The sequence below is a fragment of the Ranitomeya variabilis genome, chromosome 7 (assembly GCF_051348905.1).
Source record: "Ranitomeya variabilis isolate aRanVar5 chromosome 7, aRanVar5.hap1, whole genome shotgun sequence".
NCBI classification, from domain to species: domain Eukaryota; kingdom Metazoa; phylum Chordata; class Amphibia; order Anura; family Dendrobatidae; genus Ranitomeya; species Ranitomeya variabilis.
This window is the reverse complement of record NC_135238.1, coordinates 115,303,669-115,325,905: the sequence shown is the minus strand read 5'-3', so window position 1 is coordinate 115,325,905 and position 22,237 is coordinate 115,303,669. Positions and strand designations below refer to the sequence as shown.

Genomic DNA, 22,237 nt, shown 5'->3' with positions numbered 1-22,237 from the left:
CAGGACCGGAAGCAGACCTCGGGACAGAGGTGAGAGCGGCGGACCCCAGGCACAGCAGCGGAGGAGCGGTGACGCAGGGAAGCTGCGTCGGTAACAGTACCCCCCCTACATAAAGCAGCAAAAAATTTGTTAAGAATACGAGGAGCATTGATGTTCTCCAAAGGCTCCCAGGACCTCTCCTCAGGACCAAAACCCTTCCAATCGACCAAGAAAAAATCTTTTCCCCGAATATTTTTAACAGCCAAAATATCCCTCACCTCAAAGACATTGTTAGTGCTGACTGGTTGAGAAGAGGTACAAGAAGAAGGATAAAAGTGGTTAACGACAGCTGGTTTGAGAAGAGAGACATGAAATGTATTGGGTATACGAAGCGAGGCAGGCAATCTCAGCTTGTAAGCGACATCGTTGACTCGACGCAGAATCTCGAAAGGACCTATGAAACGTGGACCAAGTTTGTAGGAAGGAATATTGAGTCTGATGAATCTTGAAGAAAGCCAGACCTTATCACCAGGAGAGAAAGGAGGAGAATCTAAACGGCTCTTGTCAGCTTGTCTTTTCATTCTTGAAGATGCTTGTTTTAGCGTCTCTTTGACCTCGTCCCAGATCGTAGAAAACTCGAGAGCTACAGAGTCAGCTGCTGGAACACCAGAGGCCGGAGAAACTGGTAGGGGTAAACCAGGATGCTGTCCAAAAACAAGGAAAAACGGAGTTCTTGCAGAGGCCTCACTGGAATGGTTATTATAGGCAAACTCCGCCCAAGGAAGCAAATTGACCCTGTCATTATGGTGAGCATTAGTGAAATGTCGTAAATACACAGCCAAAGTCTGGTTGGTTTGTTCCGCCTGACCGTTGGTTTGAGGGTGATATGCGGAAGAAAAGTCCAGGGACAGCTTTAAAAGTTTGCACAAAGCTCTCCAAGAGCGGGAAGTAAATTGTACCCATCTGTCCGACACAATGTGCTGAGGTAAGCCATGGAATTTGAAGATGTTTTGGATAAAAATGTTTGTCAACTCAGGAGCAGAAGGTAAACCGGGCAGCAGAATAAAGTGAGCCATCTCTTAGAGAATCTGTCCACCACAACGAGGATGACCGTACATGCGGAAGAGCAGGGTAGATCGGTAATGAAGTCCATGGCGATATGTTGCCACGGCGCAGATGGAACTGGAAGAGGAAGCAGATTTCCAAGCGGTAGTCGTCTAGGTACTTTGTTTCTGGCACAAGAGGGACAAGATGCTACGAATTCTTTTACATCTTAATGTAACGTAGGCCACCAATAATACCGAGAGATGAGAAGGAAAGTCTTCTTGGTCCCTGCATGACCAGCCAATTTGGAAGAATGACCCCAAGATAACACCCTCCCTGTGTCATCGTCCGAGACAAAAGTCTTACCCGGTGGAGGACGGAACATCTGTAAGGGAGCAACGGTTAAGATTTTAGTTGGATCAATGATATATGCAGGCTCCTCCACAGTATCCGACGATTGGAATGACCTAGACAGAATGTCAGCCTTTATGTTTCTATTGCCGGGCCGAAAGCGTAGTTCAAATTCAAAGCGGGCAAAAAACAAAGACCATCTGGCTTGACGTGGGTTTAATCTCTGCGCAGTCTGCAGGTATGTAAGATTCTTATGATCGGAGAAGATTACAAAAGGATGAACAGACCCCTCTAGCAGATACCTCCATTCCTCTAAAGCCAATTTGATGGCCAACAACTCTCGATCACCAATGGTATAGTTCCATTCAGAAGTCGAAAAGGCTTTAGAGAAGAAGCCGCATGGAGGCGTTCGACCTTCAGGAGTCTTTTGTGAGAGCACAGCTCCAGCATCTGTAGAAGAAGCGTCTACTTACAGAATAAAAGGCTTGTTCACCTCCGGGTGATGCAAGACAGGAGCGGTGGAAAAAGACCTTTTAAGCAGAGCAAAGGACTCTTCTGCCTCCGGGGTCCATTCCTTGGAGCAGGAACTTTTACGAGTGAGAGAAGAGAGAGGATGGATCACGGAAGAAAAATGCGGAATGAATTGCCTGTAGTAATTGGCGAATCCAATGAACCGCTGGATGGCTTTCACTCCGCAGGGCCGCGGCCAGTTAATGATGGCATTCACCTTTTCAGGATCCATTTTAAGACCAGAATCCGAGATGATGTATCCAAGGAATGGCAAGGAGGTTAGCTCGAACACACATTTCTCAAACTTGGCATACAGGTGGTTGTCTCTTAGGCGTTGCAAGACTTCGCTAACTCTCCTAATCCTACGATGCGATGGGAGATCAGGAGAAAAAACAAGGATATCATCCAAGTAAACCAAAACACATGAGTAGAGGAGATCTCGGAATACATCGTTGACGAGCTCTTGGAAAACCGCGGGAGCATTGCAAAGGCCGAAAGGCATAACTAAATACTCGTAATGTCCATCCCGGGTGTTAAAGGTGGTCTTCCACTCGTCGCCTGAGCGGATCCGGACTAAATTGTAGGCACCTCGCAAATCAAGCTTAGTAAAAATACGAGCACCTCGAAGGCGGTCGAAGAGCTCCGGAATAAGAGGCAGAGGATACCTATTCTTGACCGTGATGCTGTTCAATCCACAATAGTCTATACTTGGTCTTAAGGAACTGTCCTTCTTCTTCACAAAGAAGAACCCTGCTACAGCAGGAGAAGAAGACTTTCAGATGAATCCTTTAGCAAAGTTCTCTTGTATATACTCAAACATAGACTAGGTCTCTGCTGCCGAGAGCGGATAAATTCTTCCTCTGGGTGGAGAACAACCGGGAAGGAGATCCACCGGACAATCGTAGGAACGATGGGGAGGAAGATTTTCAGCCTCCTTCTTGTCGAAGACATCAGCATACGACCAGTAAGGGGAAGGCAAACCAACAGGAACACCAGTAGGCTTAGAAGAGGATACAGGACATACTGACCATAGACAACGATCATGACACGAAGGACCCCACCGAAGCACGTCTCCTGTATGCCAATTCAGAGTAGGTTCATGAACTCGAAGCCAGGGAAGACCAAGCAAAAAAGCGTGAGAGAGATAAAAAGCAATCCTCTCATGATGAAGAGCCCCGATTTGTAACTCTACCTCCTCAGTAACAAAAGAAATTGCCTCCTGTAAAGGTCTTCCATCCACAGAAGCAATTAGGCGAGGAGAGTCCAAAGAGAATACTGGAATGCGAAGCCTCCGAGCCGCTTCAAGACTGATAAAATTGCCTGCCGCGCCTGAATCCACATATGCAACTTCAGAAGACTGACACTGGTTGGAAACAAAAAGAACAGAAAGAGTCAAAGGTTTAGAGGAAACACGGGCACCTAGGCACCTGTCCTAGGCGCAAGAGTTTTCCGGTCTGTCTGGACAAGCTGCGAAGCAAGTGAGCGGCACTGCCACAATAAAAGCAGAGGCCCTGAGTACGCCTCTCTTTACGACGTTGTTCAGCCATTTTTACACGATCCACTTGCATGGGTTCAGGTGTGGGCAAAGAAGAAGAAACAGAAACAGGGACAGGAGGGCTGCTGGACTGACAGAAAGTAGATGTGATAGGATTAGGTCTCCTCTCTCGAGCAGACTCACGAGAACGCTCCTGAAAGCGGAGGTCTATCCGGGTGGCGAGAGAGATAAGATCCTCTAGAGTAGTTGGGGTGTCACGACCGGCAAGCTCGTCCTTAATCCGGCTAGACAGGCCCCGCCAGAAAGTGCCCACAAGAGCCTCATTGTTCCACCCCAGCTCCGAAGCCAGAGTACAGAAGCGGATGGCATATTGTCCGTCAGAAGAGGATCCTTGACGTAAATTAAAGAGAGACTCAGTAGTAGAAGCTGAACGTCCGGGCTCATCAAAAACTTTGCGAAAGGTCTCAAGAAAATCCTCTAAGTGGCAGACTACGGGATCGTTATGCTCCCACAATGGATTAACCCAAGCTAGCACCTCTCCCTCCAAGTGAGACACAATAAACGCCACTCTCACTCGATCCGAGTGGTACTGCAGAGGCAGAAGCTCAAAATGGAGACGGCATTGATTCAAAAACCCCCGACAGAGCTTAGGGTCGCCGGCATACCTGGGAGGTTTGCCCAAGCGAGGAGGAGGATGAGAGGTAAGCAAAGGAGTAGAATCAAGAGAGGATGCCTGCACAGCCGCAGCAGGAGCGGACTGTAAATTAAACAGGCAATCATCAATAGAAGCCATATAGCTCAGCATGCGAGCCTGGGTATCCCGCTGCTGAGTAAGCTCCTGTTGGAGACTAGCCAATTGGGCGGCATTGACAGGGTCAGCAGTCTGTATAGAGGTTAAGTGTGACTCCATAGACTTCATAAAAGCCATTATGCGCTGCTGATTATCACGCAAATGGGCTAACTCCTTCTGGGCCGAAAAAGGGGTACCTGCGGGGTCCATGGCCTGATTGTACTATAGCGAACAGAGTGGAAACTAGAGTGGACCCTCTGGACCATGGGGAGACCTACCCCTAGGCGAGCAGACCTAGGGTGAACCACGACCCCTATACAGGGACCGTAAGGAGCAAGCCCAGAGGTCACTTACCCACGGTGAAGATACCAGGAGGGACGGCTCCAGGAGGAAGGGTAAAGGAAGAAGCTGGATACTGGAGGGTGGTACGGGTTATCCGTGGGCTTGTCTGGAGGACTGGAAGACCGGAACAGAGTAAAGCTGAGGGAAAAAACAAAACAAAAGGAAAAGTAAGCAACAAGAGCAGGGTAACCAGCAGTAGCAAGGTAGGAAACCTAGGAGAAGGAACGGACGGGAAGCGTAAGCGAAGACGCAAACGGAGAGCGTACGCTGCGGAGGGAACGGAAGGGGCCGGACGCAATAGATAAGGCTAAAACAATCAGGCACCAGGAATCAGGAGAGCCTACCTTTTATAGTAGAGGCAGGAACGGGATTGGTTACCCGGGAGGATGACCTAATGATCCCAGGGAGTGGTAACAGGGAAGATGCGCCTGCGCCCCTTGGGAAACCCAGAGTGCCTGCGCAAAGACAGCATACCTGCAGAGGGCCTAGACACTGGAAGTGCTGGGGGAGCACAGACGCACGCGGACCCGGGAATGGATTGCCGGGGACGCGCTGCAGCAGAGGAGGAGCCGGCGCTCACAGGCCCAGGAGCAGGACGGGCGGAGAGCGCAGGACCGGAAGCAGACCTCGGGACAGAGAGGTGAGAGCGGCGGACCCCAGGCACAGCAGCGGAGGAGCGGAGATGCAGGGAAGCAGCGTCGGTAACACTGGATTCCTGCAATCCTTGGAGTTGGCAGAACACATACAGCGCCACTCTCAAGATCTGTAACTGGCTCCACAACATTTATTCAATGGGCAGTGAGGGAAAGGTATCATCCCTGTCCATGGTTACTGGTCCATGCATCAGTGGCCAGGTGGACCTTGCTACTGACGGCGTTTAGTAGCGCATGTTTAATTTTTCCCTCCACATGCTTTTTCAGAGCAGGGAAGGCTTGCCTGCTAAAATAAAAGCCGCTGGGCACGTTGTATTGTGGGACTGCCAATGCCATGAAGTTATGGAAGGTGTCAGTCTCCACCAGCCTGAATGAGAGCATTTCAAGGGACAGTAGTTTTGCAATGCCAGCATTCAGAGCCTGTGCTCGGGGATGGTTGTTAAATATTAATTAATTGACTTATTCTTGGTCTCGATGCAGTACAGAGCACATTGCTTCTTGCTGACGTTACAAAAGCTATTTATGTATATAGGAACTCAGAGCATAAGTCCACTCCATATACAGGGAACACGTGATCCGTAGAAAAGATATATAAGCGTCTCTTAGGAGGGTGGTGGGGGCTTTTGTCACGTGGGACTGCCACCTCCTACTTCACCATCCTTCTCCATGGACGTTTGACAACAAGAAGGCGACAGCTGTTAGCTGGCAGCCATAATGACCTTCAGAGACTTCACACAGACAGACTGCTTTTATCATCCAAACTTTGGGGAAGATGAGTAACCAATGCTAATATCTACACATGGACAATCCGTTCGTAACTATTTTCATCTGTTTTATGTTTTTGCTGCAAATTGATTTTTCTATGGACAATCAATAAACCACTGTACTTTTTATGAGAATATGACGACATTTTTCTTTTAAGAATAACGCACCTGGTTAAGTCCTGATTTAAATAAATGTGCAGAATAAGCATATTTAACAATGGTTTGCCGTGTATGGGCACCTTTTCTCCCATGCCTGTGCTACCGATGGCTGTAGACTGGCCTGGGAGTGTGAGGATGACAGGGAACTTGGTGCTGTGGGTGGAATTACACTGTGTCTCTGTACAACAGTGCCAGAGGTTCTTCCATGGTGATCCTGTGATGAAGACAAACCAGCTGTGTGTGAGCTGGAGGAAGAGGCTACAACATGAGCTGAAGAGGTGGTAGGTGGCGCTGTAGGTTGGCCTAGGTCTTCCATTTGTCTTTCTAACTCCACCACGTGCTTGGTCCACACATGTTTCCACATATTTGTGGTATTGAGGTTGGTGACACTTTTCCATCTTTTCACTTTCTGATTACACAGCTTGCATTTGACAAAGCAAATGTCATCTGCAACTGTGTCAAAAAAGGACCAGGCACTGCATGTCCTGGGAGCGCCCATTTTGGGTTTTGGAAGTTGCATGCTCCTAATGGGTGCCGAAGTGGAGGCTACAGGCAACCCAGTCTGCCCCCTCCCTCTCCCTCCTTTTTTGGCCTCTCAGGGAATCTCTTCCTCAGAGCTGCTCCCACTACCTTCCTATACCTCACGCCATGATGGGTCAAGGACCTCATCATCTACACTACCCTCTTCAAACAACTGCTTCTCCTGGGTAGTCTCGGCAGCACAGTACGCACCAGAAAGTGGCACCTGAGTCTCATCATCAGATGCATACTGAGGTGTGCTGACCATAGGCACTGGCCCACCTGCCTCTTCAGATTCAGAGAGACAAAGCAGTTGCGCATCACTGCATACTGCATCTTCTTCAATTTCTCGATTGCTGCTTGGCTGGCCCCCTCTTTCCAAGCCAAGAGATTCAGAGAACAGAAGTAGAGTTGGCTCCTGTCCAGGGCTCTCTGACTGCCTGGGCAATTTGGCAGGTGGTGAAGAGACCGATGGGTGCTCTTCAGTGCTCTGGACATGAGAGGATGTGGCACTAATTGAAGTCGATGTGTTAGCTGCCATCCATCCGACAACGGCTTCAATTTGTTCCTCCCGCAGCAGTGGAGTACGGCGAGCTCCTACAAAGCTGCGCATAAAGGACTGTTCCCTGGTAAAACTGGGGGATGCTGAGTCACTGGTGCCCACAGCAGGTACAGAATCCCCACGTCCTCTCCCTGCAGAAACTCCATGCCCACAACCATGACCACATGCCTTACTCCCTGCCTTCTTCATCTTGGTAGACTGATAAAGATAGGCAGAAAAATGCTAAGGGCTTAGTGTGCTTATTCCTGAACAGCTGCTAACAGGTATTAGAAACACTAATTTCATAAAGTGTGGACTAGACTTTAATATGAGCTAATGTGGCCTACACAACTGTATAGTGGAGTGTTTGGTGAACTTTATTTAGGTTTTTTTTTAACAAAATAATGGATGTGCCCAAAGATGTAAAACTGATAGTATCACAAACTTTTTGTAGCTATTTGAATGCAGGAAGGTAACCTACAATGCAATAGATGAAGCTCCAATACTAATACTAATCTGGCTGGGGCTGCAGGGCACAAGGCTGCAGAAAGTCTGCTCTATATACTCCTATATAGTTTTTGGCAAGCAATCTAGCTGGCTATGGATGGAACCACACTAATAGGAGAAATTCAGGAAAAATGAGCAGCACTACTGCAAAAAGGGACAATGTATGAGGCAGTGACGCACGCTGAGCGGACTACAACCGGAGGTGGCTGCAGAAAACACTACAGCGTGAGCTGCACTCACACACAGAGACCTCACAGACAGCCATGAACAGTGCAGAGAACTGTGCACTAGCACTGCAAGGCTGCAGAAATGCTCCTCTATCTACTCCTATATAGTGTTTGCATGCAATCTAGCTCGATACGGATGGAACCACACTAATAGGAGAAATCAGGAAAAATGAGCAGCACTAATGCAAAAAAGGACAATGTATCAGTATGAGGCAGTGACGCACTCAGAGCGGACTACAACCAGAGGTGGCTGCAGAACACACTACAGCATGAGCTGCACTCACACACAGAGACCTCGCAGACAGCCATGAACAGCGCTGCAAGGCAAAAAAAAGCTTCTCACACAGCGGTTGCTAAAGTAGCCTGGGTAAAGCACAATAAAGCAAATCGCTATCTCAAACTGTCCCTCAGTCAGAACAGCAGCGTCCTGTCCCTAACTGAATTCTCAGCAGAGTGAACCCAAAATCGCGGCGGCGGCTTTTATAATGCATCATGACATCATGTCAGCAGCCAATCACAGCCATGCCAGTAGTTAACATGCCTACCATGCCTAAGAGGATGTGCCCACACTTCTTAGGATCCTCATTGGCTGAATAAAATCAAACTGGCTGATTGAATTATGGGAACTTCCGATTCCGGTATTTGATATTCTAAAAGTATCGGAACTCAGTATCGGAACTCCGATACCGCGAATATCGGCCGATACCCTATATTGCAGTATCGGAATGCTCAATGCTATTCATGAGTCCAAATACCATTTTACCATTAAGTTCATTTATATTTTTTTGTAGCATTTTTGTTATGTTTTGGAATTTTAAAGCTCTGGTTTTTTCATACGTTTTCTATAGTTCTAGTGGAGTTTTCCTCTAAATATGGCCATACTATATCAGTTCTGGTATGTTATCATCATTAACTGACATGGTACACACCTGCGGCTCCTCACCGGGTTGACAGTCCACACTACCAGTCGGATAGGTGTAGTATGAACATTGCTTCCCTAAGTTGCAGTCTACTGGTTCTGGGGACATAGGACACTGGGCGGCTATGTGTCCAGGATTGTGACATTGCCAACAAACCACATCCTTAACAAAAGTTTTTGGTGAACCCTCAATGGAATTTAGACGACCCACGTTTGTGACTCTAGGTCCCTTCCATGGTGAGCCCACCCCCTTTTGTGTATTCCTGTATGAGGAAGTGACAGTGTCCTGTTTCCCTAGGGATTTCTCAAAAACCTGGTGCCGCTCCACTAGGCCAACCAGGTTGTCCGCATTCCAAGGGTCACCCTGAGCCACCCAAGTCTGCACTGGCCTGGAAAGAGAATGAACTTGTCCATCACCACCTGCTCGACAATTTGGGCAGGAAAGGAAGACTTTAGCTGAAACCATGGATGGAAAATACTTCTGTGTCTCAGAAAATGGTTTCATGGGCCTTTTTACAATTTCTAGAATTTTTACAATGACATTTTTTTCACCATTAAAATAAAATGATATACAAGATTGGGGGTCTTAAAAATAGTACTGACCTGAAGAATTATTTTACTTTATACTGAATACCATAAAAACAAATGCAAAAAAATGGCAATTTTATTTTTTAGATTTCTTGGCATTTGGAATTTTGTTCCCCATTTTCCAGTACATTGTTTGATAAATGGTAAACCCCAACTGGTCCTTCAAAAATCAAACTGACATACTTTTATGTCAATGGGAAAATTTAAAAAAGTTATGACCGTTGGAAAAATAAAAAAAGGAACGTGCAAAGAACAAAATTGCCAGTGCCCGGAAGGGATTACAATTGTTTTCAAGGTTTTAATCTAAAAGTGGAAAAGTATTTCACAGTTTATGCTAAAATACTTTCTTGTTTGAATGTTTTTAATTTTTCTTAATGATATTTGAAGGGAGTTTCAAATGTAAGTGAATTATTAATTTTCAAGTGATTGCACCACAAAAATAGCCTGTTTATAAATGTCTTATTAAAATATGCTGATTTATGCATTGCCATTAAGATTTTTAATTTTATAATTAGCAATAAAATAAATTTTAATTTTACAACTTGTTTTCTATGGAAGTTGTAATTTTTTTAGTTTATTGTAAAAGTAGAGTAACCCTGTAAATTAATGTTTCAATAGGGCATATGAGTGCCATAAAGATAGGTTGTACTCTGCTCTATTCCATAAGAGTACGCAGCCGTGTATTGCAGAAATTATTCAATGACATCAATGGGTGTTGTGTATGTAGTAATACATTTCCTCACTATCTGTATCTAATGATAACAGCTGATTAGCTGAAGTTTTATTAGCTGAACCTGTAGCTACCAACATTTGTGTTGGGAAGTGCTTAAACACATAGTGTGATAGCCTCCCTACATGGACAGAGCTTTTAAGTTGCTTTCCTTAAAATATTACCTGTGCACCATAAAGTGACATGATAAAGACAATAAAGCCATATTGAATGCTAAGATGTCATACATAAATGTGTTTATAGCAATTGGTATGCATGATTTGTGCATGATTCATGTGATATTTCTGACTAGTGTCAATAATTCTTATGCAAAACATTTTTATTTTAGGCTGGCAGTGTGACACCAAAATCTCCTTCCACTGATATTTTTGACATGGTTCCCTTTACCCCGCTTTCTTCTGGATCAACAACACCTACAAAAAATGGTACGCAGTTTCCATACGTGCCAAGCAGGTCAACTGAAATAAGTAAGTAATAATTAGGTTATGAACCACCAAAATGTGAAAAGTCTAAAGACTGGGATTTCAATTTGAACAATACTTCACTTGTTCTCTAATGAATCCAGACATAAGGGCGTCTTTTGTTTTATTATTTACACAGTGCCAATCCTCACTCTATACACAGTATATGGAAAGAATTGTAACTGTACCTGATTTAATGTTTACTACTACAACTGGTTTCTTCCTTCCCCTATATTAATTGTTCTGCTTTACATCAAGCCTTTTTTTACTGTACTTCACTACTCCAAATATTTTATTGTGTTTACATGTGACTCTTCAGACGCTGTTGTAAACCATGCCTGATGAACAGCAATCATATTTTTTATTTAGATTGCCTCAAAATATTTTTAACATATTCATCCACTTACAATTCTGAGGGTACATATACAAGAAAAATTAGACATTGAAGTGTAATTTGTAACACCAATACAAACAATAGAAGTGAGTGCTTTTCCCACAAACTTATCATTAAAATTATGCTGAAATAGGGGTGACCCAAAACATGCATGTTTATTTAGTCTAACCAGTGTTAGTATAACTAAGGGTGTTCATGTAAAGCTGCACAATCTGGTCACTAACTAGTATCTGTACCGTCAGAGGAGTAGCTAGGGTTTTGGTTTAGGGGGGGCAAAACTTCTGAGTGGGCTCCTAACCAGGTAACCTTGATTACAACTTGGTGACGCACTCTAATAGTGGAGGAGAACCTCAGCAGATGAACGCGCTGTTACTGAAGATAATCTCTATATAAAGACCAACATGGATATTACCGCCATATGGTCAGTGGTAGATACCAGTGCTACAGAACATATAAGAGATCACAGGACAGTTACAGATAGTGACTTACCGCTGACGTTCTTTCTGATTGAATCGTTCATTTTTCCCGTATTTTCCATCTGGCCCAGACCGACATGCCAACTTCTTCCAGCCAGTGTTCGGCTGCAGAGAATACAGCAAAGACACGTTTCACTTCTCATATTGCAGCCATCACCATCTATTCCCAACCTGCACAAACTCCTCATCCTGCTGATACCCCAATACTGAGCCGCTGCTGCTGTATGTGTCCCTATTACTGCTGTGTGGTTCTCTGTGCCTTCTAAATTCTAAAGCTCCCTTCTATAATATAGTAATGCCATGTGCAATTGCCCTAAAAAAGTGCCCATATTCTGCTGCTAGAAAGTAATAATGCTCCGTGTGCCCCTTTGATAGTCACAGTAACCTGAGTTCCCCTTTAACAATAAGTGCCCACTTTACATTTAATAATGTCCAGAGTCTCCCCAATGTACAGCTCCCCTATACACAGTATGATGCTACCTTACACACAGTATAATGCCCCCTCACTGTATAGTACCACCCACACAGTATACTGACCCCTTAGTAGCCTCCAAACTGTTTGATGACTCCAACACTGTATGATGGCACCCTCACTGTAATCTCCACACTGTATGATGGCCCCTTCACTGTAATCCCCACACTGTACGATGGCCTCCTCACTGTAATCTCCACAATCTATGATGCCCCCTAGATAGCCTCCATATAGTATAATTCACCAGATAGTCCTAAATGTAGTATAATGCACTCCCCATAATCCTCCATATAGTATAATGCACTCCCATAAGCCCCCATATACAGGTCCTTCTCAAAAAATTAGCATATAGTGTTAAATTTCATTATTTACCATAATGTAATGATTACAATTAAACTTTCATATATTATAGATTCATTATCCACCAACTGAAATTTGTCAGGTCTTTTATTGTTTTAATACTGATGATTTTGGCCTACAACTCCTGATAACCCAAAAAACCTGTCTCAATAAATGAGCATATTTCACCCGTCCAATCAAATAAAAGTGTTTTTTAATAACAAACAAAAAAAAACATCAAATAATAATGTTCAGTTATGCACTCAATACTTTGTCGGGAATCCTTTGGCAGAAATGACTGTTTCAATGCGGCGTGGCATGGAGGCAATCAGCCTGTGACACTGCTGAGATGTTATGGAGGCCCAGGATGCTTCAATAGCGGCCTTAAGCTCATCCAGAGTGTTGGGTCTTGCGTCTCTCAACTTTCTCTTCACAATATCCCACAGATTCTCTATGGGGTTAAGGTCAGGAGAGTTGGCTGGCCAATTGAGCACAGTAATACCATGGTCAGTAAACCATTTACCAGTGGTTTTGGCACTGTGAGCAGGTGCCAGGTCGTGCTGAAAAATGAAATGTTCATCTCCATAAAGCATTTCAGCCGATGGAAGCATGAAGTGCTCCAAAATCTCCTGATAGCTAGCTGCATTGACCCTGCCCTTGATGAAACACAGTGGACCAACACCAGCAGCTGACATGGCACCCCACACCATCACTGACTGTGGGTACTTGACACTGGACTTCAGGCATTTTGGCATTTCCTTCTCCCCAGTCTTCCTCCAGACTCTGGCACCTTGATTTCCGAATGACATGCAAAATTTGCTTTCATCAGAAAAAAGTACTTGGGACCATTTAGCAACAGTCCAGTGCTGCTTCTCTGTAGCCCAGGTCAGGCGCTTCTGCCGCTGTTTATGGTTCAAAAGTGGCTTTACCTGGGGAATGCGGCACCTGTAGCCCATTTCCTGCACACGCCTTCCCACACCAGACTCAGTCCACTGCTTCCTCAGGTTCCCCAAGGTCTAGAATCGGTCCTTCTCCACAATCTTCCTCAGGGTCCGGTCACCTCTTCTCGTTGTACAGCGTTTTCTGCCACATTGTTTCCTTCCAACAGACTTACCATTGAGGTGCCTTGATACAGCACCCTGGGAACAGCCTATTTGTTGAGAAATTTCTTTCTGGGTCTTACCCTCTTGCTTGAGGGTGTCAATGATGGCCTTCTTGACATCTGTCAGGTCGCTAGTCTTACCCATGATGGGGGTTTTGAGTAATGAACCAGGCAGGGAGTTTTTAAAAGCCTCAGGTATCTTTTGCATGTGTTTAGAGTTAATTAGTTGATTCAGAAGATTAGGGTAATAGGTCGTTTAGAGAACCTTTTCTTGATATGCTAATTTATTGAGACAGGTTTTTTGGGTTATCAGGAGTTGTAGGCCAAAATCATCAGTATTAAAACAATAAAAGACCTGACAAATTTCAGTTGGTGGATAATGAATCTATAATATATGAAAGTTTAATTGTAATCATTACATTATGGTAAATAATGAAATTTAACACTATATGCTAATTTTTTGAGAAGGACCTGTAGTATAATGCACTACCCATAGGCCTAATCTATATTGTATAATGCACCCTCAATAGGCTGACTCTATAGCGCAAGGCAGCACCCATAGACAGACTCTATAGCACAAGGCAGCACCCCATAGGCAGACCCTGTAGTATAAAGCAGCACCCCATAGGCAGACCCTGTAATATAAGGCAGAAGCCCATAGACAGACCCTGTACTATAAGGCAGCATCCACATAGGCAGCCCCTGTAGTATAAAGCAGCACCATAAATGCAGACCCTGTAGTATAAGGAAGCACCCACATAGGCAGACCCTGTAGTATAAGACAGCACCCCCATAGACAGACCCTGTAGCATAAGGCAGCACTTCACAGGCAGACCCTGTAGTATAAGACAGCACCCCACAGGCAGGTTCTGTAGCATAAGACAGCACCCCCATAGGCAGACCCTGTAGTTTAAGGCAGCATCCACATAGGCAGACCCTGTAGTATAAAGCAGCACCCATATAGGCAGACTCTGTAGCATAAGGCGGCACCTCACAGGCAGACCCTTTAGTATAAGACAGCACCCCCATAGGCAGACCCTGTAGTATAAGGCAGCATCCCCATAGGCAGACCCTGTAGTATAAGGCAGCACCCCACAGGCAGACCCTGTAGTATAAGACAGCACCCTCATAGGCAGACACTGTAGTATAAGGCAGCACCCCCATAGGCAGACCCAGTAGTATAAGGCAGAACCCCACAGGCAGACCCTGTAGTATAAAGCAGCACCCATATAGGCAGACCCTGTAGCATAAGGCAGCACCTCACAGGCAGACCCTTTAGTATAAGACAGCACCCCACAGGCAGACCCTGTAGTAAAAGACAGCACCCCCATAGGCAGACCCTGTAGTATAAGGCAGCGCCCCAAAGGCAGACACTGTAGTATAAGGCAGCATCCCCATAGGCAGACCCTGTAGTATAAGGCAGCACCCTACAGGCAGACCCTGTGGTATAAGACAGCACCCTCATAGGCAGACCCTGTAGTATAAGGCAGCACCCCCTTAGGCAGACCCTGTAGTATAAGGCAGCACACCACAAGCAGACCCTGTAGTATAAGGCAGCACCTCACAGGCAGACCCTGAAGTATAAGACAGCACCCCCATATGCAGACCCTGTAGTATAAGGCAGCACCCCATAGGCAGACACTGTAGTATAAGGCAGCATACCCATAAGCAGACCCTGTAGTATAAGGCAGCACCCCACAAGCAGATCCTTTAGTAAAAGACAGCATTCTCATAGGCTGACCCTGTAGTATAAGTCAGCACCACATAGGCAGACCCTGTAGTATAAAGCAGCATCCCACTAGCAGACCTTGTAGTATGAGGCAGCACCCCATATGCAGACCCTGCAGTATAGCGCAGCACCCCACAGGCAGACCCTGTAGTATAAGGCAGCCCACATAGGTAGACCCTGTAGTATACAGCAGCACCCATATAGGCAGACCCTGTAGTATAAGACAACACCCATATAGGCAGACCCTGTAGTTTAAGGCAGCATCCCCATAGGCAGACCCTGTAGTATAAGGCAGCATCACCATGGGCAGACCCTGTAGTATAAGGCAGCACCCATATAGGCAGACCCTGTAGTATAAGGCAGCACCCCAAAGACAGACCCTGTACTATAACGCAGCATCCACATGACAGCCCCTGTAGTATAAAGCAGCACCTATAAAGGCAGACCCTGTAGTATAAGGAAGCACCCACATAGGCAGACCCTGTAGTATAAGACAGCACCCCCATAGACAGACCCTGTAGCATAAGGCAGCACTTCACAGGCAGACCCTGTAGCATAAGACAGCACCTCACAGGCAGGTTCTGTAGCATAAGACAGCACCCCCATAGGCAGACCCTGTAGTTTACGGCAGCACCCCAAAGGCAAACACTGTAGTATAAAGCAGTATCCACATAGGCAGACCCTGTAGTATAAAGCAGCAAGGAAGAAGGAAACATCCAGCTCAACGAGATAGTGAAAAAACGTGTCGTTCCTTTATTCACTTCAATAATATATGTGGAGGATAAAAACATCAGCAACAACAGGAATAAAAACAGTATCAACGCGTTTCTGGTGACAGAGCACCCTTAGTCATGACTAAGGGTGCTCTGTCACCAGAAACGCGTTGATACTGTTTTTATTCCTGTTGTTGCTGATGTTTTTATCCTCCACATATATTTTTGAAGTGAATAAAGGAACGACACGTTTTTTCACTATCTCGTTGAGCTGGATGTTTCCTTCTTCCTTGATCCTTCTACGCCCTGACACAGCGGTTCCGTGCTCCGAGTATCCAGAGATGTCAACCATGGTGAGCTGGACTTTGCTTTGCTCTAGTATAAAGCAGCACCCATATAGGCAGACTCTGTAGCATAAGGCAGCACCTCACAGGCAGACCCTTTAGTATAAGACAGCAACCCACAGGCAGACCCTGTAGTATAAGACAGCACCCCTATAGGCAGACCCTGTAGTATAAGGCAGCACCCCCATAGGCAGACCCTGTAGTATAAGGCAGCAACCCACAGGCAGACCCTGTAGTATAAAGCAGCACCCATATAGGCAGAACCTGTAGCATAAGGCAGCACCTCACAGGCAGACCCTTTAGTATAAGACAGCACCCCACAGGCAGACCCTGTATTATAAGACAGCACCCCCATAGGCAGACCGTGTAGTATAAGGCAGCACCCCAAAAGCATACACTGTAGTATAAGGCAACACCCCCATAGGCAGACCATGTAGTATAAGACAGCACCCTCATGGGCAGACCCTGTAGTATAAGGCAGCACCCCCATAGGCAGACCCTGTAGTATAAGGCAGAACACCCCAGGCTGACCCTGTAGTATAAGGCAGCACCTCACAGGCAGACCCTGAAGTATCAGACAGCACCCCCATATGCAGACCCTGTAGTATAAGGCAGCACGCCATAGGCAGACACTGTAGTATAAGGAAGCATCCCCATAGGCAGACCCTGTAGTATAAGGCAGCACCCCACAAGCAGAAACTTTAGTAAAAGACAGCACCCTCATAGGCAGACCCTGTAGTATAAGTCAGCACCCCATAGGCAGACCCTGTAGCATAAAGCAGCATCCTACTAGCAGACCTTGTAGTATGAGGCAGCACCCCATATGCAGACCCTGCAGTATAACGCAGCACCCCACAGGCAGACCATGTAGTATAAGGCAACCCACATAGGCAGACCCTGTAGTATAAGGCAACACCTCACAGGCAGACCCTGAAGTATAAGACAGCACCCCATATGCAGACCCTGTAGTATAGGGCAGCACCCCATAGGCAGACACTGTAGTATAAGGCAGCATCCCCATAGGCAGACCCTGTAGTATAAGGCAGCACCCCACAAGCAGAAACTTTAGTAAAAGACAGCACCCTCATAGTCAGACCCTGTAGTATAAGTCAGCACCACATAGGCAGACTCTGTAGTATAAAGCAGCATCCCACTAGCAGACCTTGTAGTATGAGGCAGCACCCCATATGCAGACCCTGCAGTATAACGCAGCACCCCACAGGCAGACCATGTAGTATAAGGCAGCCCACATACGCAGACCCTGTAGTATACAGCAGAACCCATATAGGCAGACCCTGTAGTATAAGGCAACACCCATATAGGCAATCCTGTAGTTTAAGGCAGCATCCCCATAGGCAGACCCTGTAGTATAAGGCAGCATCACCATGGGCAGACCCTGTAGTATAAGGCAGCACCCATATAGGCAGACCCTGTAGTATAAGGCAGCACCCCATAGACAGACCCTGTACTATAAGGCAGCATCCACATGACAGCCCCTGTAGTATAAAGCAGGACCCATAAAGGCAGACCCTGTAGTATAAGGAAGCACCCACATAGGCAGACCCTGTAGTATAAGACGGCACCCCCATAGACAGACCCTGTAGCATAAGGCAGCACTTCACAGGCAGACCCTGTAGCATAAGACAGCACCCCACAGGCAGGTTCTGTAGCATAAGACAGCACCCCCATAGGCAGACCCTGTAGTATAAGGCAGCACCCCCATAGGCAGACCCTGTAGTGTAAGGCAGCACCCCACAGGCAGACCCTGTAGTATAAAGCAGCACCCATATAGGCAGAACCTGTAGCATAAGGTAGCACTTCACAGGCAGACCCTTTAGTATAAGACAGCACCCCACAGGCAGACCCTATAGTATAAGACAGCACCTCCATAGGCAGACCCTGTAGTATAAGGCAGCACCCCAAAATCAGACACTGTAGTATAAGGCAGCATCCCCATAGGCAGACCCTGTAGTATAAGGCAGCACCCTACAGGCAGACCATCTATATATATAATTGTCTAAGGGTTTTTCCGTCTGTCTGTCTGTCTGTCTCTCTGTCTGTCTGTCTGTCTGTCCTGGAAATCCCGTGTCTCCGATTGGTTGAGGCCGCCAGGCCTCGACTAATCAGAGACGGGCACAGCATGGCGACGATGATGTCATAAAGGTTGCCTCGACCAATCAGTGACGGGCACAGTCTGCCGTGAATTCGCCTCGACCAATCAGCGACGGGCACAGTATCGACGTAGATGTCATACTGGTTGCCATGGCGACGATGATGTCATAAAGGTTGCCTCGACCAATCAGCGACGGGCACAGTCTGCCGTGAATTCTGGAATCATCATTGTCCATATACTACGGGGACATGCATATTCTAGAATACCCGATGCATTAGAATCGGGCCACAGTCTAGTGTAGTATAAGACAGCACCCTCATAGGCAGACCCTGTAGTATAAGGCAGCACTCCCATAGGCATACCCTGTAGTATAAGGCAGCACCCCACAGGCAGACCTTGTAGTATAAGTCAGCACCCCCATAGGCAGACCCTGTAGTATAAGGCAGCACACCACAGGCAGACCCTGTAGTATAAGCAGCACCCCACAGGCAGACCTTGTAGTATAAGTCAGCACCCCCTTATGCAGACCCTGTAGTATAAGGCAGCACCCCATAGGCAGACCCTGTAGTATAAGGCAGCACCCCACAAGCAGACCCTTTAGTAAAAGACAGCACCCTCATAGGCAGACCCTGTAGTATAAGTCAGCACCCCATAGGCAGACCCTGTAGTATAAAGCAGCATCCCACTAGCAGACCTTGTAGTATGAGGCAGCACCCCATATGCAGACCCTGCAGTTTAACGCAGCACCCCACAGGCAGACCATGTAGTATAAGGCAGCCCTCATAGGCAGACCCTGTAGTATACAGCAGCACCCATATAGGCAGACCCTGTAGTATAAGGCAACACCCATATAGGCAGACCCTGTAGTTTTAGGCAGCATCCCTATAGGCAGACCCTGTAGTATAAGTCAGCACCCCATAGGCAAACTCTGTAGCATAAGGCAGCAACCACGTAGGCAGACCCTGTAGTATAAAGCATCACCCCTATAGGCAGACCCTGAAGTATAAGGCAGCAAACCACAGGCAGTCCCAGTAGTAGAAGACAGCACCTTCATAGGCAGCCCTGTAGTATAAGGCAGCACCCCATAGCAGACCCTGTAGCACAAAGCAGCATCCCACAGGCAGACTTTGTAGAATAAGGCAGGACCCCCATAGTCAGACACTGTAGTATAAGGCAGCATCCCCATAGGAAAAGCCTGTAGTATAAAGCAGCATCCCACAGGGAGACCTTGTAGTATAAGGCAGCACCCCCATAGGCAGACCCTGTAGTATAACGCAGCATCCCTATAGGCAGACCCTGTAGTATAAGGCAGCACCCAACAGGCAGACCCTGTAGTACAAGGTAGCACCCAACAGGCAGACCCTGTAGTATAAGGCAGCACCCCATAGGCAGATCCTGCAGTATAAGGCAGCATCCCCATAGGCAGACCCTGTAGTATAAAGCAGAACCCCCATAGACTGACCATGTATCATAAGGCAGCACTCAACAGGCAGACCCTGTAGTATAAGGCAGCACCCCACAAGAAGACCCTGTAGTATAAGACAGCACCCCCATAGGCAGACCCTATAGTATAATGCAGCATCCCACTGGCAGACCTTGTAGTATAAGGCAGCACACACATAGGCAGACCCTGCAGTATAAGTCAGCACCCCACAAGAAGACCCTGTAGTATAAGACAGCACCCCCATAGGCAGACCCTGTAGCATAATGCAGCATCCCACAGGCAGACCTTGTAGTTTAAGGCAGCACCCAACAGGCAGACCCTGTAGTATAAGGCAGCACCTGAAAAAAAGACCCTGTAGTATAAGACAGCACCCCCATAGGCAGACCCTGTAGTATAATGCAGCATCCCACAGGCAGACCTTGTAGTATAAGGCAGCACACCCATAGGCAGACCGTGCAGTATAAGGCAGCACCCCAAAGGCATACCCTGTAGTATTAGGCAGCATCCCCATAAGCAGACCCTGAAGTATATGGCAGCATCCCACATTCAACCCTGTAGTATATGACAGCACCCTCATAGGTAGACCCTGTAGTATAAGGCAGCACCCCCAAATGCAGACTCTGTAGTATAAGGCAACATCCCACAGGCGGACCTTGTAGTATAAGGCAGCACCCAAATAGGCAGACACTATAATATAAGGCAGCACCCCAGAGGCAGACACTAGTATTAGGTAGAACCCCCATAGGCAGACCCTGTAGTATAAGGCAGCACCCCACAGGCAGACCCTGTATTATAAGACAGCACCCTCATAGGCAGACCTTGTAGTTTAAGGCAGCTTCCCCATAGGCAGACCCTGTAGTATTAGGCAGCACCCTACAGGCAGACCCTGAAGTATAAGACAGCATCGTCATAGGCAACCCCTGTAGTATAAGGCAGAACCCCATAGGCAGACCCTGAAGTATAAAGCAGCATCCCCATAGGCAGACCTAGTAGTATAAGGCAGCACCCCACAGGCAAACCCTGTAGTATAAGGCAGAACCCCCATAGGCAGAACCAGTAGTATAAGTCAGCACCCCACAGGCAGACCCTGCAGTATAAGACAGCACCCCACAGGCAGACCCTGTAGTATAAGACAGCACACCAATAGGCAGACCCTGTAGTATAAGGCAGCACCCCATAGGAAGACCCTGTACTGTAAAGCAGCACTCCCATAGGCATACCCTGTAATATAAGTCAGCACCCATATAGGCAGACCTTGTAGTATAAGGCAGCACCTCATAGGCATACTCTGTGGTATAAGGCAGCATCCCCATTGGCAGACCCTGTAGTATAAAGCAGCACCCCTATAGGCAGACCCTAGAGTATAAGACAGCACCCCCATTGGCAGACCCTGTAGTATAAGGCAGCATTCCATAGGCAGACCCTGTAGTATAAGGCAGCATCCCAAAAGCAGACCCTGTAGTATGAGGCAGCATCCCATAGGCAGACCCTGTAGTATATTACAACACCCTCATAGGCAGACCCTATAGTATAAGGCAGCGCCCCCATAGGCAGACCCTGTAGTATAAGGCAGCATCCCACAGGCAGACCTTGTAGTATAATGCAGTTCCCCTATAGGCAGACACTGTAGTATAAGGCAGAATCCCACAGGCATACACTGTAGTATAAGGCAGAACCCCCATAAGCAGACCCTAGAGTAAACGGCAGTACTCCACAGGCAGACCCTGTGGTGTAAAACAGCAGCCTCATAGGCAGACCTTGCAGCATAAGGCAGCTTCCCCATAGGCAGACCCTGTAGTATAAGGCAGCACCCCCATAGACAGACCCTGTAGTATAAAGCAGCATCCCCATAGGCAGACCTAGTAGTATAAGGCAACACCCCACAGGCAAACCCTATAGTATAAGGCTGAACTCCCTTAGGCAGATCCAGTAGTATAAGGCAGCACCCCACAGGCAGACCCTGTAGTATATGACAGCATCTCACAGGCAGACCCTGTGTAATAATTATAGGGGATAACTCAGGAGACTCTTTGCATGGAACAAGATAACTACAGGACACAGTTTTATAAGTGGTAAAGTCTATATTATCACACGGTGATTCAAACAGGTGCAGAGAGAAACTCAAGCTTAGGAGTCTATAGGAAACTTCAGAGGAAAATGCAATCAAGCAGAATGTCTATGAAGCACAGTTATTCTTCACAGTGATACTTGACACTAATAAATCCTTGTCTTAGTCCAGACGCAGATAGATATGCTTATAAGGCAGTTCAAATCAAATTTTAGCTCAACCAGGGAGGCCTGGTTAATAGTCTCAGATTATTGCAAAGCAGCAACAGCTTACATGTCCAGCAAATGCAGATGGAAGTAAACACCAGCAGCAGATGAAGGAGGATTACTGAAAACTTGTGTATGCAGCAGGAACTCAGAGCAGAGTAGCAGGATCACCACAGAGGTTCACAGGAGCAGGTGTATAGCCAGGGAGTAATCAGAGGTCAGGAGCTGGATGCAAGGCAGAATACTCTAGCACAGACT

General features: G+C 46.8%; 1 protein-coding gene across 10 annotated transcripts in view; it reads left to right on the top strand.

The window, feature by feature from the left end:
- Positions 1 to 22,237, top strand: part of GULP1 (GULP PTB domain containing engulfment adaptor 1) — a 1,809,167-nt gene that overhangs the window by 1,611,204 nt on the left and 175,726 nt on the right. For all 10 annotated transcript variants that reach the window (XM_077275671.1, XM_077275676.1, XM_077275674.1 and 7 more), the window contains one exon: positions 10,447 to 10,585. In XM_077275671.1, the coding sequence (XP_077131786.1) occupies positions 10,447 to 10,585 (139 nt within the window). The remainder of the gene's footprint in view (positions 1 to 10,446; positions 10,586 to 22,237) is intronic.